General features: G+C 34.8%; 1 protein-coding gene across 4 annotated transcripts in view; it reads left to right on the plus strand.

Annotated features, from left to right (window-relative positions):
* The window catches only part of RYR3 (ryanodine receptor 3), a 233,618-nt gene that overhangs the window by 39,048 nt on the left and 176,883 nt on the right, over positions 1-17,687 (plus strand). For all 4 annotated transcript variants that reach the window (XM_054198046.1, XM_054198047.1, XM_054198048.1 and 1 more), the window contains exon 2: positions 10,247-10,366. In XM_054198046.1, the coding sequence (XP_054054021.1) occupies positions 10,247-10,366 (120 nt within the window). The remainder of the gene's footprint in view (positions 1-10,246; positions 10,367-17,687) is intronic.

The raw sequence follows: 17,687 nt of genomic DNA on the forward strand, positions 1-17,687 counted from the left end.
AACTTGCAAGTTGTATTGAAAAAAAGAAAGAAAATGGTCAATACTGAAATACTTAACTTTATGAAGCAATTTTTCCTTCAGAAGTATTAATTTTTTGTGAAGAGCACTGACTACATTTTATTGCTATCTAATGATTTGCTTATTCTCCCTTGCTGATGACCTGATATAAGATATAGAAGTATGTTCCAGAATTGAGATTAGGCTTCGATCCAACCATTACTGAAGGAGTAGACTGGCAACGGAAACCCCAACTCTATTTTTAAAGTCTTCTGAGAACTGTCAGATGGTGGTGCGTGAACTTCCATCAAATAACACTGCTGTCATCGTAAGGATCCATTTGCAGTGAACTGGCTGTGTTTATTGGGAGAAACTCATATGCTCACTGGGAGAAGAAAGGCCTTGGTATGTTACTACCAAACAAATAAAGGCTTTTAATTTACAAAAAGATGTTAAAAACAACTGATGATAAGTAATGGAATGGAAGTAAAGCTAAAACTGCTGAGAATCCACCGGCCCCCTATTACCACTGATTCGAGATCTGCTCTGCATACTATTTTCCTTCATCTGTTTGTGGTTTTTGTGATGATTTACAACATGACAGTTGTGTCTAAGCACACTTTTGTTTTAGAAATTAACACATATTGCTTGCCAGAAGATTTATTTATAGACTTTTAAAGCAAAGGAAAGCCTAAGATGATACATTCATGTGACCTTTTCCTAATTCGATTGAATGACTGTGATGTCTGTATTTTGGGACCAAAATATTTGTGTAGTGTGCAATTCTGTGTGGGGGTCCTAAAATAAACATCATATTGCAGCAGAGCTGTATAACTTTTTAAATTACAGGAATGAAAAACATAACTTGAAACTTTTATGAACCTTTTTTGGTTTGTAAGCTTACTTTGATATCAAACTTTACTTTGGTGCTTGGATACGTGCTTTAGTAAACAATATTCACAATATTAACCTAGGTAGTAAGTAAAGTAGAATTTATTGAAAAATTGCATTGTCAATATTGTAAGTCAATAATGTGGGGAAAAAAGTGCTCTCAAGAGGTGTACGGAAGAGTCATGTCCTTTTGGCAGAGTGGCAGAATGTAAGTGCTGTGAGACAAAATTACGAGTTTTGTAAACAGGAAATGTCTGCTTTACTGGCATGTGTGTGAGACAAAAAACAATACAAATATTTTCATGACTGACAATGTAGAATTCTTCTTAAAAATCGCTAATAATTTAATTTATCCTGGTAACTTGATTACCTATTCTTAGCAGTTTATGGTTGGTTTTTAATTTTTTCCATTATTTTTATTTTTTGATTTTTTTTTTTTTTGATGAGCAGTTTGTTTTTTTCCCCCTCCTGCCTGACAGTATGACAGAAACTCTTAAACATGGAAATACTGAATAAAATGTGGCAGTATAAGTACCTGTTATACAGCCTTTTAAGTTGAATAGAAATATAGATTTGCCTAGAAGAATATTTAAATTAGGACAATTAAGTATGTCTAAATATAAGGTTAAAAAATAATTATTCAAATTTCAGAACTTTTAAAATGTTGACACAGCTTCAGTTTGGATGTATTGCATATTGCTTCCTTGTTCTGTTGGTTTCTATTTTTATAAGTAAGCATGGGATTAAAGTTCATATTACTTCAATTAACTTACTTTCTTAAAGTAGTGTTTTGCGTTAGCGATACAATGAGGCAGGGAGGGGTGAACATCAACTAGCTCCTGAGACAAACAAGAAGGATGCTTTACATTCATCTTCACCATTGTTTGTCCTATTTCATGTTCTGTTTTCCTGAGGAGTTACTTAATGTTTTAATGCTAATTGAACTGAGATTTCTTTATGTAGGTTGCCTCTTAATTTCCAAAGGAAAGAGTTCATACAAAATCTCTTTCTGCCCATCAGTACTGTCTTGAACTTGTAAATATTTCTGTTCAGTTTAGGCTGCAGCCTGTGTAAGCTATATTGCCTGAAGGGGCAAAGAAGTGGCAACCCTGAATTAAAAGCAAGATAAAAGGTCAAGTCATATTATCAGTTTAAAAAACAACCAACCAACCAACACCCCCTTCCTCCTTCCCACGCACACGCACGCAGACACAAACTAGGGAAGATAAACTTTGAGTAAACTCAGTCTTCCTTTACCTAAGAATGTATCTGTAAATGAAATTGGGGTTTGAAAGTTTAGTAGTCCCCTGAGGTGGAGAAACAGGAGAGAAAAAAGAAAAAAGAAATAAAAAAAAAATAAAAAAAAAAAGAAAAGAGAGACTTGACTTGTCAATGAACCGGATGGCTTGTCATCATTTTGATCTGAAGACAGAAAGAGAATAGAATACACAAAAGAATATGTCCTGGAAGAGATAATAAACTTTCTTTCCCTATGTCCATTCTTAGATTATATCCAAAGAGGAGATTCAGATCACCTCCTCCATTTCCAAGTTGACAAGGGTTCCTGCTCCTTAACATAACAGTTTCAGTAATGTACCTTTCCCCATGTGCTTGGTAAGGGAAACCTTCTTCTGATAATTAATCAGTATTCAGTGAACCTCAGAATCCCAGGGGCGTCTGTAGTCATTTTTGCAGTCTGCTGATCAATATGGGGTCATTGCTAAGGACATACTATACCTCACCAATATGTTGCATTTATAGTAACTACAGCTAAGTTTGTAAAGTTAGTAGGGTGTGGTAATTTTTTTTGTTGGTTTTTGTCCATGTGTTTTGGGTTTGGGATTTTTTTGAGGCTTAAAAACCTTTTTTGAGGTTTTACTTGGTTTCCTCTTTCATCTTTCTCATGACTAGTCCAAAAAAATTTTTTTTAAGTTGACAAAGAGTAGGCAAAGCAAAAAATATGTCACACACTAGTTTTGTATCAATGATAAACAATTTTTTTCAAGTGAGTAATCGACACTGTCTTTCAACAAAAATATCCAAAATTTCAATTAGTCAGTTGTGTGTTGCATACTATACATCAGAATCAGCCATAACATCACAATAAACAATGTTTTTGTTTATTAAAAGTGGAATTGCCCATTGCACAAAAAATAAATATATATACATAAATAAATACAGCAGAGCTTTTGGAAATTTGCTTTTTAGAGTCATACCTCAGGGGGATTTAGCAAAGGAAAAGTGATATGACCATGAAGCAAGATTTGTGATGCAGATACATACTTTGCTCCGAATCTAACTTCTGCATGGACGTATGATACATAATTACCAAACTGTTGTTTGTAACAGTACAGGAACCTAAACAAGCAGAATTGTTTTAGCTAGATGGCAAGCAAATACATTAAGTAACTTTTCTGGATCATAGCCTCAAAACCAAAACAATCCAAGTAAAATTTAATCAAAGAAGCTTTTCATTTTTATGAACTAATTAATTAGGAAGCCTGAATAGTTAGGACTGTGTTGCCTTGGTAAATAATAAAATTCAACAGCCAGAATTTTCCACATCCTTCATCTGAAGTAGAAGAGCAATAGCAGAGATAAAAAGCCATACCAGCACTGTTTTCTGTATCAGTTATATGCAAATTAATTTTTCACAATGCACAAGAGAGAAAGTACACAAATCTTTACTTACCAAGTGTTGTAATAATGATTACCGAAGTAAAAAATCTTAATAGTAATGTATGAGATTATAGGTTTGAAAAGTTTTGTTCTTTTCAAATGTGGAAGTAGCGGAATCCTTTGAAGTAGCATTGTATGACGCTTCTGTTTTGGAATGAGTGGAATGATTGACTATATTAAGAAGTTGGAAACTAAGGAAATTATGGACTTCTTTATTTTAAAAATTGATCATTTATTCAAGAGAAACACATAAGTAATTTTATTTTTATACTAATGTTTAGGAAGCCTTGGTATTCTACATCAACTTGCCAACTTGAGTCACCTTTCTTCTTTTTCTCTTTAATGTAGCAAACTGAGGGATGTGTGTCACAGTTTCATATACTTTATTAGCCTTATACCAGAAGGTGTGAAATTCAACTACAGCAAAGTGCTTGATCACTCTAAGAAAAAAAAATACTGTCAGATCAAGTGAAAAAGTACTTTGACTACTCATTTAATTCTGTGCTTTTCACTATCATCTGGTGATTTAGAGTTGCTGCCTGCAAAACACTTTAGAAATTCACAGGTCTAACTTACAGGTTTTATTAAAGCTGGTGTATTATCCATGATAAAGATGGATATTGGCTTTATCTGATAAGCTATATAATATTCCTTTTTCATAAAAACTGGCTATGATACTTTTTTTTTTTTTGAAAGTAGTACTTAAGTGCTTTCTCTCAGCTTTTCCTCATATGACAGGCTTCCCAGTCCTTTGATCATCTTGGTGGCCCTTCTCTGGATCCTCTCTAGCCTGTCCACGTCTTTTTTGCATAGCATTTTCCTAATGGGGTCAGATTTAGGAGAGATTTTTTTCCCTTAGGAAGAGGAAGATCCAGTTCCATATCCTAGGGCAACACTGTTGTTCAAGCTCCATCTTAAAAGTAGAAACACTCTTCTGTTTCTCAAAAGATTGTAAGTTTGTTTTTAAAATGGGCCAAAGACTGAAAATATTTTGTGACATTAGCCATACACTGAAGCTGCGCGTTTTGGACAAAGAAAAAATGCAAGTGCATGGAGCCAGCTTTGCAGTGAGACCATTCCCTTTGTGAATGGAAGTGGCAGACACCCACAAATGTATCAAATCCATCTTTTGTTAGAGCATTCTTAAATCTTATTTTGAGAAGAAGAATGCAGCCACTTTAGATGGCAATTTCTGGTGATTTTTACTTGTTCTCCAAGATTATTACAGATAACTTCAAAAGAATGCAGTCCTGTGGAAGAACTGGTTTCTAGCTATTGTTCAAATGCTAATCAAGACATTTGTTTGCTTATATCCTGTGCTTTGTGATATAGTAAGATACATGAGTAGGATGTTGTCCATCAAAGAGTGAAGGCGGCTGTGGATTTCTTTCCAGCACTGATCTATAATCAGCAAGAGTCACAGTCTGGTCTCACAGTAATCAGGCCTGTAAAGAGCATCGACTTGATACGCCTACTTATTTTACTGTAGAAAACAGGAGCTCTGAGTTTCTTTGTTTAACAGATATGTGGTTTTTTTAAAAGTAATATACATTTCTTCATGGAAAGGATATGCTATCAAAGACAACTTTTCCATGGTGTTACGGAAGAACATACTTTCAAGGCAATTTCATGTCAGTTTCCATTAAAGTTAGTCATTCGTGTGCAAGCACCCACCTGCATGTTTGTGTGCAGTTGTGAGTAAAATATAAGCAAAATATGTATGATTAATTTTCTAAAACTCGTTAGTTTTCAATGTCATGTCAATTTTATTTTATCAGTTCATTTTCAGTACTGAATATAATGGAGGGTATACAGATTTGGTAGATGTTGAATCGGTAGGTAGCAAACTAAATCTAGGGTGTTGTACGTGTATTATTTAGTGTATTGATGCGTTTGTGCTTCTTAATATGAAAAATATGGAAGTGTGTCTGTTGTTGAATACAACCTCTATACAGACTTAAATGTATTGTATAAATGACAATAATTCTGAACTCTGGGATATACATGCAGCATAAATGAAGAAGGACTCTCACTAGCTGTCATAACGTCTTCTCAAATTCTGAGTTGAAAAACTAGTGAACTGAGCAGAAGCAAGGTCATGCCTGCAATACATTGATTCACCTTGATCATTGACTCACTTTGCAGCAAATCACTGATTAATTAACATTGATTTTGTTTATGTTTTGGCTTATTACTCCATCACAGGAATCTCAGTTTAAGTTCACCATCAGTTTATTATGAAACCTGAGGAGGAAGACAGCCTGAAGACCAAGACCAAATACTGCCTGGTGATGAACCACCGAGCTGTGGTTCGTTAAAAACTGCTTTTTAAATCGGATAGTATGCTGCTTAATGCTGTATTGCTATAGGCTAGGAATCACAATCTTCAATTAAAGAAATTGTTTAATATTAGGCATACTTTTTGCGAAGAGCCAAGGTCTGTTTTGGTAACGTGTTCTGACTTAAAAGCAGAAAATACTGACTGAGTGACTCTCGTTTAGAAATACCTTTGTTTCTCAGCCTACGGAGACATTATTGAATAGCGCAAATTCAGATTGCAGCTTCAGCTCTGACCAAAGCAAATACAAATTTATGTTTTCACTACACACAGTTATGCAGCTACCTACTTTCAAAAAAAGACAACAAATCTCCAAAGCCGTCTTTTTTCTTTTTGCAAAAGTCTTGCATTTGCGAGAATATTTTAATAATACTGTACAGAATTATGACACATTAACTACCTGATATTTGGTAGATTCTGCAGGATTTCAGTCCACCTGAAATATATTTTAGTAATATCAATGTGTTTCGATGTATAAACATTCTTAGAATTGGGTTTAGAGTTACCTAGTCTGTGTCCTTTTGCTAAAGGACTGATGAATGAATCCTAACCAGATAAGAGATTTCTGGACAGGAGAGTTTTCGTTTCCTTTTCATTCAGAAAAAAGTTAAAAATTGCTGTTCATCTGTATTTGTGAATAGATATTAATTATGGTATTATAAAATGTATCTCACGGTTAACTTTTTGTAGTTATTGATGATGCTACTGGTGGAAACCAGTTATTAGTAAGTGACATTTGGAATGTGTGTACCTTTTGAGGGACAATGGCGAACACAGTTTCTTGTGTGAGCCCTAGTGGCGTCCAAATGTATTATTTTTCCATGTGCTCAGTAAATCATAGAAGTATTTTTATCAACCTGAAATTATTCCCCCCATTTTCTCACTGAAGCAAAACCTTGAAAAATGTAGAGAGCTTTGATGCAACTGTTGCATATTACAGTTTTGATCTGAAGAGGTATAATGTGTGATGGAGAGAGAGGTGAGAATCTGTAACAATACCTCAAGCTGATCAGAACTTTGAAGTGGACTTTTTATCTTAAATTAAGCACATTAGATTATCTGAGAAACTTGATCTAAATTAGCCCTTCTCTAGTGAGGTGTTGGATCATTGCTTACAGAGGTCCTTTTCCAGCCTGTGATTCCATGCGCTCTAAACCTGTTTTATTAAAAAAAAAAAAAGAAATCCAAAACCCACTACCAAAACTAAAAGGATTAGAACAAATTAAATTTCTAAATGCAGAAATGTCAGAGCTGCTAGATGAGAAAGATTGCATTTAAAATACTTACTAAATTTAAAACATTTAAATTTTTTAAATTCCTGGTTGACAAACTGGATCTCAAGGAAGTTGTGGTTTGTTTTTTTTTTTTTTTTCCTTTTGCTTTGCTTTTGTTTATCTTTGTGAATTAGCTGTATGTAATTTAACTAACAACTCATTACTGCTCATCGCTTGACTCTCCACATCTCATTGGGCATGCAGGCTTCTTCTTGTTGTACTAAAAACGGTATATTGAAGTAAACAAATGAAATTCTGTATGAGAGAAGTGAAGACCAAGGTTAACTCGCCCTGGCACCATATGTATTTAAAAACTAAGAGAAGAAGAAAGTGAGTTTACCTGGAAAAATGTTTTAGAATACCAGAATTTGTGTGAGAGAAGACTCAAGAAAACAAGATACTGCTGAGACATGGCCTTCAATTTCATTATAGGATAACAACTCCATAAACCCCATTTCTATTAGCATCTTCAGGCCAGAAATGCAATTTCAGACCTCAGCTAGAATGATCTTACTTCAGTAAGTACAATATAATACTGGGTCATCTCAGCAGCAAGTCATTGTCTTATTTGCAGCTCACATAGACTCCACTAATTCCTTATGCTCAGTCCACTTGCACCTGAATGATAAACTCTTCAAAACTCTGTTCCAAAACATTCTGAAATACACCATTATTGCCACTTTTTAGAAACTCTGTTAGAGTTGTTCATCTTATGTAGCAAATAAATAGTTTATTACGTGTTGTAGCACAAATGAAAAGGTACACTGGAAATTTAGAGGGATAATGTAGAACATTGATGTTGAATGCTGCACACAGTCCTTAAGACATTATCAGTGTTTGTGTTTTGGGGTTACAGCATTTCATGATTGATAAAGACTTTGTGATGCCAGTGTAAATTCTAAAAAGAAATGCTTATTATTTGAAGTCTAGAAAATCCAAATGTTAATTTCATTATGCTGGAAGCTCTTGCCCTTTTATGTGTATGGATTTAAAAAGAAAATAGTTCATTTATTTGAGTGATTTTCATTTTAAGTAAGTTTTTATGTATATTGTCTGAAGGCATAATTTTATTTTTTAGAAAACTATGAATTACAATAGATACTATGTATATGCCTCTGTGGAATGATGAATGCTTTAATGTAGTAGGGAGAATAAATACAATTTCATATATATATAGAAGTCAGTAAGTGGCAAATCTCAATTTTATTCTAAATCTTGGTATTTATAAGTTCGTGGGTTAGTATTTTATTCTTTTTAAAAGTCTGAAATATGTATGTTCAAAGATTGATACAGGAACCAGATGACAAAAAATGTTTTAAATATCTTTATTTTTACTTTATACATGTTCTGATTTTTTTCCTCTCAAATGGACATGCTTCTGATGCCAATTTTTAAAAATTCATGAACAGAGGGACATAGTAATGAGTGCTTAATTGTATTGTTTGTATTTTGCAACTTACTACACTGAAGTTTAAAAAACAGAAATGTTTTTAGTAATGAGTTTGAAAGCTGAGAATTTCAGAGAGCATTTTACAGAAATGGAAACAGAAGCAGCAGGGGAAAAAGAAAATGAATTTGTTTAGCATTAATTAGCTAATTCTGTCTTCCTCCTACTTGACTATACATCTTAGAATTGTTTATAAAAATTTCTTGAATTCCTAATCTGTACTGTTAAACATGCTATTGATTGTTATGCAAAATTAGATAAGGAAAACAGTGTCTGCTGATTAGTCTGAAATATAATAGCTGTCCATTTTAGTAGTAGTAAGCAATGAAGTGTCACCTAAAATAAAGCCATATAGCTTGCACACATTTGTAAAATCACACAAGTGAAAAACCTGCTTTTGAATTCCCATTTTAAAGGGTGCGTCACTGAATTCCTTTGATGAAAATCACTTTGTCACTCCCAGCTTTTATTTCAAGTGCCGGTAGCTGGTCTAGTGTCATACTATTGCAGTTGCATAAGGGGACTGGAAAAAGCAGTGCTGCTTTTAGAACATAATTGTTCAAGTGATCTCTTGAGTTCAGTACAGGCGGCTGTTGTGTATCTGCTTTGACAATAATAATTGACACGAGTGTAACTTCATAGCTGGATGGGATACTGACATATCGTATCGCTCTTGTTTTATCAGCTTCCGCCCCCTTAAAAACTTCTATGGCAGTGTCTTTTTGTGGACAGTTACATACCTGTATAAAAATAAGTTCTTCTACGTGCTAGTCTGCAAGTGGTGTTTTTCTTGGTTAGTGGACAAGTTTTGGAGAATAAAATGACTTTTAATTCTGTATATACCTTTGACACAGTTGAACACTAAAAATAATCTGTTTTGGCTCGCTTATATCAGCTTTAGTGTCGCATGTTAAGAGGTGAAAAGGGCTTGGCACTTTATAAGTGTGTCTTTGGCATTGCGTTATGTAACAATTTGTAAAAGAGTTTTTAGAATAATTAGGATAACTAAACAATAGGGCTGTTTCATGTCACTTTTCCAGAGTGGTATTATTCTTGGAATATGTTTTTTGAGGAGCAAGTTCCTATGACTTACTTGAACCATCACTTGAAAATACCTCTTGGATCTTTGTTCATACTCAGAGGTTACTAAGTTAAATGAGACCTTGAAAGTTAAGATCGTGCATTCAGAGGACTTGTGTTGAGGGCTTACTGTGCTAACAAAATAAATGTGTTTATATTTGGCTTACTATTACTGCAAAATCACAATAACAGGTTTTTACTGCAAGCATTAAACATGTTTTATTGAGTTAAACTGCGTAACAGTTTTTTATGGCACCGTAGCAAGCCACTGCTAAAGCAACAGAAGGACACAGCACTTGCGAAAGCCCTGGAGACAGTATGTAGTCTTTATCACTTTGATATAGTCTTGCATATAAATCTATACATAAACATCTATTTACGTACACATCAAAAGAATCTTTGCATGTGCACATGATACCAGTTGTAGGAGTGTAATGTGTTCATTTTCAACAGATTCCGTGTTCCAGGATTTCTTAGCATTATAGTGTATATGTAACTTCCAAATACTTACTTTTTTTCTCATACCTTGTTTTGTGACAGGATGACGAAGTAGTACTTCAGTGTGTTGCCAGTATTCACAAAGAACAAAGGAAGTTTTGCTTGGCAGCTGAGGGACTTGGGAATCGCCTGTGCTTTTTGGAACCAACATCAGAAGCTAAAGTAAGAAATCAATACTCAACGGGTGTAACTGATCAGTGAATGTTAACCTACTTATTATCCACAAATACATTTAATTAGGGTTTCTTTAATGTGATGCTAGATGCACCTTCTGTATGCGTTTCTTTCTGTGACTGCAACATGAGATTTCTTAGAGATTCTAAATATCCTTTAAGGCATACCTGTTAATAGCAGTCAAAAGCCACTACTCTTTAACTATTTAAAATTATTGCTGTAACTGAAATACTTCATATCAAGATTAAGTCTCCAGACTGTTACTAAGATTTAAGTTCACTAAAAAACTTATCCCTGTTACTGCTGTAGGTTCAAATATCTTGATATACAGGATTGATAACTTTAGAGGCATTGTCACCTGTTAGTTACTGACATTAAGTGTTACTTCTAACTGTGTTGATTAATCAGAAAGTTTAGAGTACAGGGAGCAGAATAATTAAGTGATTGAAAGGTTTTAAAGGTAACAAGAGGCAAAAGGAAAAAACGAAGCTAGAGAGCAGTGAAGAAAAAATAAAAGAAAATAGAGTAGTAAGAGGAGCTTGAGAGGAGAAAGGAGAGAAGAGATGAAACTTTAGACCTGTACTAGAGCAGAATGTTAAGAACAAAGGCAAACAGCGGAGGACCTCCTCCCTCTCTTCTTTGTTCTCTCTGCACCATTTTCTTTTTCTTTGTTTTGTGTCTTTATTTCTTTTCTTGTCTTCCTGATAATTTATTTCTCCCCCTGATTTTTTTTAGTGGGGTCTTTGTATCTTTTCCCTTGAAATATTGCCATGGGGTCCTATTTTTAGTCTAGGTATTATGACCACGTTACATCCACAGTGTTTATGTATGCAGTATGAGAGGTCATTGTTCACCTCTAAGGTGAAAAATTATGCTGCTTCTAAATTTTCATTTCTTTGCATTCCGAGAGTTCAGTCAGATAATTTATCCCCAGTGTACTTTACAAATCACCCATAATCTTTTCACATGCTTAAGTAAAAGCATTTAGTTTTCACATATGTATTTGCAAGTATTGTCTTAAAATCTTCAACAGTGATTGGGAATTTTTTATTAATTGACAGCTCAGCTGCAATGTGGTCTCTTCTATTACTGACCATGACCATCTCAATCTGTAAAACAGCATGTTGCTCATCTTATTAGAAGAAAAAGAGGAATTGTATGCATTACTGTAGGATGCCATAGATCTGCTTTACATTTCATAAGTGTCTTAGTAGCAGATAATACTACAGAAGCTTCTGAAGTTTCTTTAAAATTAAGAGGTTCAGAAAACTTGTATGTAACTGCTCTGAAAGAGCTTACTGAGGAGCTTTCTGAACTGCTGGTCTTAACTGAGAACAGTGAAGAACTTTGGAAAGACTCATATAAATACATCTGTTTGAAAAATAAGAAATCTAGAAGGTTGACCTGGATGATTAGAGAGTATAATTCTCACCAATGACTCTTACCAAAAAGATGTCCAAGAAAACTAAAATGGCACACATCCAGTGGACTAAAAAATAGTTATTGAATAGATGTGTTTCTTATCAAATCCTACAGGGTTCTGTTCTCACTGCTATGCTGTTGAGTATTTTTGTCAATTAAGACATCATTTAAATTAACATGCGATTTTTTCGGATGTGAAAACATTGGGGAACTGGCAATTGATAAAGTCATGCCACACACAGGAAGAGCTGCAGTGCCTTGTGTGACAATAGAAAGTAGAGGTATATTTCCATTCTGCCAGTGTAAAGTCTAATAAATGAGCATGTGAATATGCTTACAAAATGGGAAACTATTCTTGTCCCCTATAAGGATGCTACACAGTCATAAGTTCCCTGAGTGATGATGTGCTCAAGGGAATTAGCGTAGTTTTTAGGGGTACAATCAAAAGAAACTTGGTAGGAGATGGGAAGTTATAATATCACTGCAAATTTTGGGGTTTTCTTACTACCTCTGTGGCACTGCTGCTGGAGTACAGTCACGGCATTCAAATTTATAAAATGGAGATTGCTCCAGGAAGTGCTATGAGAATCATGATTGGAGGAGGACGCAGTCTGTTCAGTTTAAAAAAGGAAAGTATGGACACTACCCATAAGCTTCTAAAATGGGAATGTTGATAAAAGTCCATTTATTTTAGACAGCAGCAGACTGTCCTCCCTGTTAAAACGGAACTGTTTACCTGAGATGGATTCCTTATCCCTGGAAATTATAAAACTAGATTTATTCTGTTTGTTAAGAAGAAATTTTATTAAAGAAGATTCAAGGCATGTTTATCAACAGAAGTCCAGAGCAGAATATCATAGTGATACCTTCTACTACCTTCTCTTCTCGAGTTTACCACTTTACCAAAGCTAAATTCTATTTGCAGTGTATGTGACAGCTTCTTCAATCATTAAATTTTGGCTAAATATTGTCAAATCAAAAGAAGAAATGCTTTTCCATTCCAGCAATTCTGGAAAACATAAAAAGATAGACACGAAAAAACCTCTATGTATCCGTTAATTCCAGAATGAAAAGGTCTAACTTCATGATTAATTTTTAAATCTGAGTTGTGTGTAGTAGAAGTCAGAAGATAGAAGTAGCTAAAAGGAAAGGGAAGCAAGGAAAGAGAAGCTATATTTCTTTAAAAAAAGTTCTTAGAAACTGAAAGAGGAAAAATTGGGGTTTCTGTGGTTGACCATTAGCTATTTTGGTATTTTTTGGTACATGCTGAAGGGAATAACAATTAAGAGATAGTTCTGTTCAAATTTTACTGTAAATCCATAAGCAACTTGTATGTTACTTTCTTACTTAGTGAAAACTACTACAGTGTTGGTTTGCTAATAATCTATACTATGGTGACTGGATTTTAAATGCACTTTTTAAAAGCACTTTTGCATTAATTCAGCGGTATGAAATTATGATCCTCCTGTCTATATGGCTCCTTTTTGAATTATTGGAAGATGTTTCCTTAGATAATGTGTGATATTTAAAATAGGGGGAAAATCTAATTAACTAGACGTTTTTAATACTAAACAATAAATAGCAGAATTGTTGAACTATGTGATCTAATTATAATACTTTATTGCTATTTTCCTTGTTTTTAAAGTGATATATTTAGAAGATGGTATATTTCAAAGCTGATAGCCTAGTGAAACAAGGCTAACTTCTACTGATACCTAAGAAAAATATACCTCAAAAGTAATTGTAGTACATTAGCATCTCTTTTAGAAGCAAAATTGTCAAGTAAACTTAAATGCCTGAAGGGAATTATAACTAATTAAGACAAGATTTCTGTCCTAATGACAGAATGTAATAGTTCACAGGTCTGGTAAAAGTAAACCTAGCAAATCAGTAATCTGTACCAGTTCGTGACAGTGGTTTTTATACTGCAGACAAGGAGCTATGGGCAAGAATTTGGTTAGTAAGCATATTACCTGCAAGAATTTAGTGTTATCATAATGCCTGGAGGAATCCAGAAGACTGAATTGCATTGAGAGTGTAATGTGGGAGCTGGGTTTTCCTGTTAGTTGTTTTATGTGCCTCCATTTCCCCCTGTGCAACCCAGCATAAACTTAGAATAATTATATATAAAATGGTTAAAACTGCCCTACAGCTATTTGCACAGCTATTATTTTTGTAATAAATAATAATTTTGTCATGTTGAAATCATAGGCTGAAAAAAGGAGACATAAAACTGATGAGAAACAAGTTTAAACTTCAGCATAAAACTTATCTCAGTGCTCCCTCCACTGTCACTTTGTACTTGCCTGGCTGTGTTTCTTTGATGTAGAAAACATTTCCTTGAAATCTTTTGATATGAAGCTCTCCTCACCAGAATGTGCTTGTAAGAATGATTCAGCCAGCATTAACTGCGTACGTTGAGTCAATTTATTATTCACCTTGGGGTTGTACGTAGAAGCCTGGTATTAGAAACTTCATTGCAGTTTATTCTTCACAGAATCACAGAATGGCTGAGGTTGGAAGGGACCTCTGGAGGTCTTCTTGCCCAATTGCCTTGCTCACGCAGGGCCACCTAGAACAGGTTGCCCAGGACTATGTCTAGACAGCTTTTGAACATCTCCAAGGATGGAGACTCCACAACCTCTTTGGGCAACCTGTGACAGTGCTCAGGCACCCTCACAGTGAAAAAGTGTTTCCTGATGTTCAGATGGCACCTCCTGTGTTTCAGTGTGTGCCCATTGCCTCTACTCCTCCCACTGGGCACTGCTGAGAAGAGCCTGGCTCCATCCTCTTTGCATCATCACTTTGGGTATTCACACACAGTCATCATCATCTCATCTCTTCCTCATATGAGAGATACTCCAGTCCCTTAATCATCTCAGTGGCCCTTTGCTGGAGTCTCTCCAGCAGCTTCATACCACTTTTGTCCTATGGAGACCAGATCTGGGCACAGTACTTCACGTATGGCCTTACCAGTGGTTATTCTTGCGGCCTTATTTTTTGTCTTGCTGTGTTTTGCTGTCTATTCTAAGAAACTACGAGTGAAAATTAGACCGGTGTGTGTTATTGACTGGCTGAGGATGGGTGTACCGCTCCTTTACTACTCATGATTATGTAAGCACGTACCTTTACAATGTTAATAAATCATACCAAATTTTGAAAATACCATGTTTTTCAGTAAATCACAGTGTACCTTACAGGAGAAAATTTTTCTCTGGTGTCTCCCTTTTAAATGGAAAACTAAGGCAGATGAGTGTATATATGGCCAATCAGAAGTCTGTGAAAACGGCGCCTTGCCATTCTATTCTGTACTTTCTATAAAGTACATCTGTTTGAGAGAAAAATCCTACATACTGATAGATTTTTTTTTTTTAATTAGTTTGTTACAGAGTGTGGCCCCTTGTCGTGCTGTAGGTCTTCATTTTTTCTGTAACTGCTTGTGTTGCTCCTCTGTAGCTACTGTGTAGCTTGTATCTGTTTCTTCATGTCACCTTTCCTATCAGCTTTGACCTACTGATGTACTTTACCTGCTCTCTGCTCTTCCTCCAGAAATCAATTTAGGTGAAAATAAAGTAATTTGACCTGGACTCTGACTCATTTCTGTAAGAAAATAGAGTTATTTTAGGACTCTATTGAACATTTCCAGTTCAGTAGCTAGTTTTATTTATCTTAACACTTAATTCAGAAAAATGAGGTATATTCCGTGCTATGAGTATGTTGATGGAAAACTGGAAACTCCACAAGAAAGACCTATTTGGAAATAATCTCAGAAATAAATATTTTCTTCATATAAAAAGAGCTGCTGTCAGGGTAGAACTGACAATTGTTTCTTCAGATTTACTTTGCAAATTTGTGTAGATTTCCTATATCAAATTTATTTTTTTTATCTTCCTGTATGTATGGACAAGACTGTCCAGAAGTGTGCTGGAAGAACTCCCAAAAACTTTCATTGGCTTTGAAGAATTATTTATTCAAAATTCCTACTTTCTTTTATCATATATCTTATCAGTCTGCTGCACAAATTCACTTACAGTAATGCTTGCTCGGCATAACTTGAATTGTTTCCTTTATTGATGATTCTTGGAAATAATATTGTCTTTCTTCTGTATGTTCTTTCCAACCTCCCATTGCCAGAAGGGAGATAAATACCTATGCCTATGGTTACTTTACAGCAGATTTCTAAAACCTTATCTTAGTGCCTGAATAGATTTTGTTTTTCATTTCATTTCCTGACATGAATATTTCCCCATCTTCTATCCGTAGCTCTCACCTCTCAGTATTCTTGTTTCATTGAAGATCCCATATTGGCACTTCTCTTTTTTGGGGGGGATTCCATTACAATACAACATTGCTCATAGTTGTGTGAAAAAAAGCATAAATTAGCAGATGGTAGAGATTTTATTAAACCCTTTTTAGGTATGTAATTATTAAGAGTGTAAAATGATCTGTCACACAGAGGTTGTTGAATATCAAACTTAAGAAACAGTATCATTTGCAAAAGTACCAGAAAACAAATGAGCATTGACAGACTCAATAGTTAATTTTTTTTTTTTAAACAAAAAGGAAGCAATCTAGGTTAATTAAGGAGGTCAGTTGCTACTTAGGTCATGTACCATCCACGTAAATTACCTTTCACTGGTATTTCTCAGGACAGTTAAATTTCAAAAAGAATTTGTTGCCATCCAACCACAGAAATGGGGTATGTGATGGCATGCATGTGTGAGCTTATTGTGTGACATTGCAAATTTGAAAGAGAGGTTAGCTGCTCTAAGTCATGGGTGAAAAAATCATTAATTTCATAGTTCTCAGTGTCAGTATTCTTAAATAAAGCTGAATGTTCCATAACCTGTGAACAAGAAGTGAAGAATTAATTGCATTAACCTAAGATGTACATTTTATACAAACTGTGACTAGGAGTGCATTGTTTTGTTAATACAGCACTGAAGTAAGGGCTGCAACAATTTTCAAATCCAAATGCAGTCTATGTGGCACAAGACCAGTGGCCAGCGAAACAGGCGGGAGTTCTTTTGTTCAGTTGGTAGGTGTTGGATCATACTGATTATGCCATATTCAGTTTGGAGTTGATTAAGTGACAGATGTAGACTGATGATGTGATGACAAGTATTACAGTTTAAGTTGTTCTGTTGCAGTTAATGAAATTATGAACTATTTACAATTATTTAGTCATGTAAGAAAAATGTAAGAGTTCACTTTACATCAATAATATATGTAAGAATTATATATATATATATATATATATATAAAAAATATATGAAATTTCAGTGTCAAGTCTTTGGCCTAACAGTCTTCTCCAAAATGTGTTTGAAAACACACACACAAAATAATTAGAGTCTATAGTAGAGATCAAAGGGTGGGAATTCCAAGACACTACTTGATTAGTTTGCTATGAAGACTTCACTTCAGCAAGTTTAGAAATCTCTTGTGTCATTTCCCTTTTCACTGCCTTATAACTCAGCATTATCAAGAATTTTATTTCCTCCTCTCACACTAATTTAAAAAAGAAAACGGAGTATATAACACTTTAAAGTTCATTCCTAGCCATGATCTATATCATAAATCACAGAATACTGAATTGCTGAGGTTGGAAAGGACCTGTGGAGATGTCCAAGTCCAACCCCTTTGCTCAGAGTAGGTTCAGCCAGAGCAGATTGCTCAGGACAGTGCCCAGTCATGATTTGAATATCTCCAAGGATGAAGACTCCACAAACTCTCTGGGCAACCTGTCCTAGTGTTTACCATGTTCAGAGTAAAAAAAGGGGTTTTTTTCCTCATGTTTAAATAGAATTTCCTGTATTTCGGTTTGTGTCAGTTTCCTCTTGTCCTTTCCCTGCATACCGCTGCGTAGAGTTTGGCTCTGTCGTCTTTG

This window comes from Rissa tridactyla, chromosome 4 (assembly GCF_028500815.1).
Source record: "Rissa tridactyla isolate bRisTri1 chromosome 4, bRisTri1.patW.cur.20221130, whole genome shotgun sequence".
NCBI classification, from domain to species: domain Eukaryota; kingdom Metazoa; phylum Chordata; class Aves; order Charadriiformes; family Laridae; genus Rissa; species Rissa tridactyla.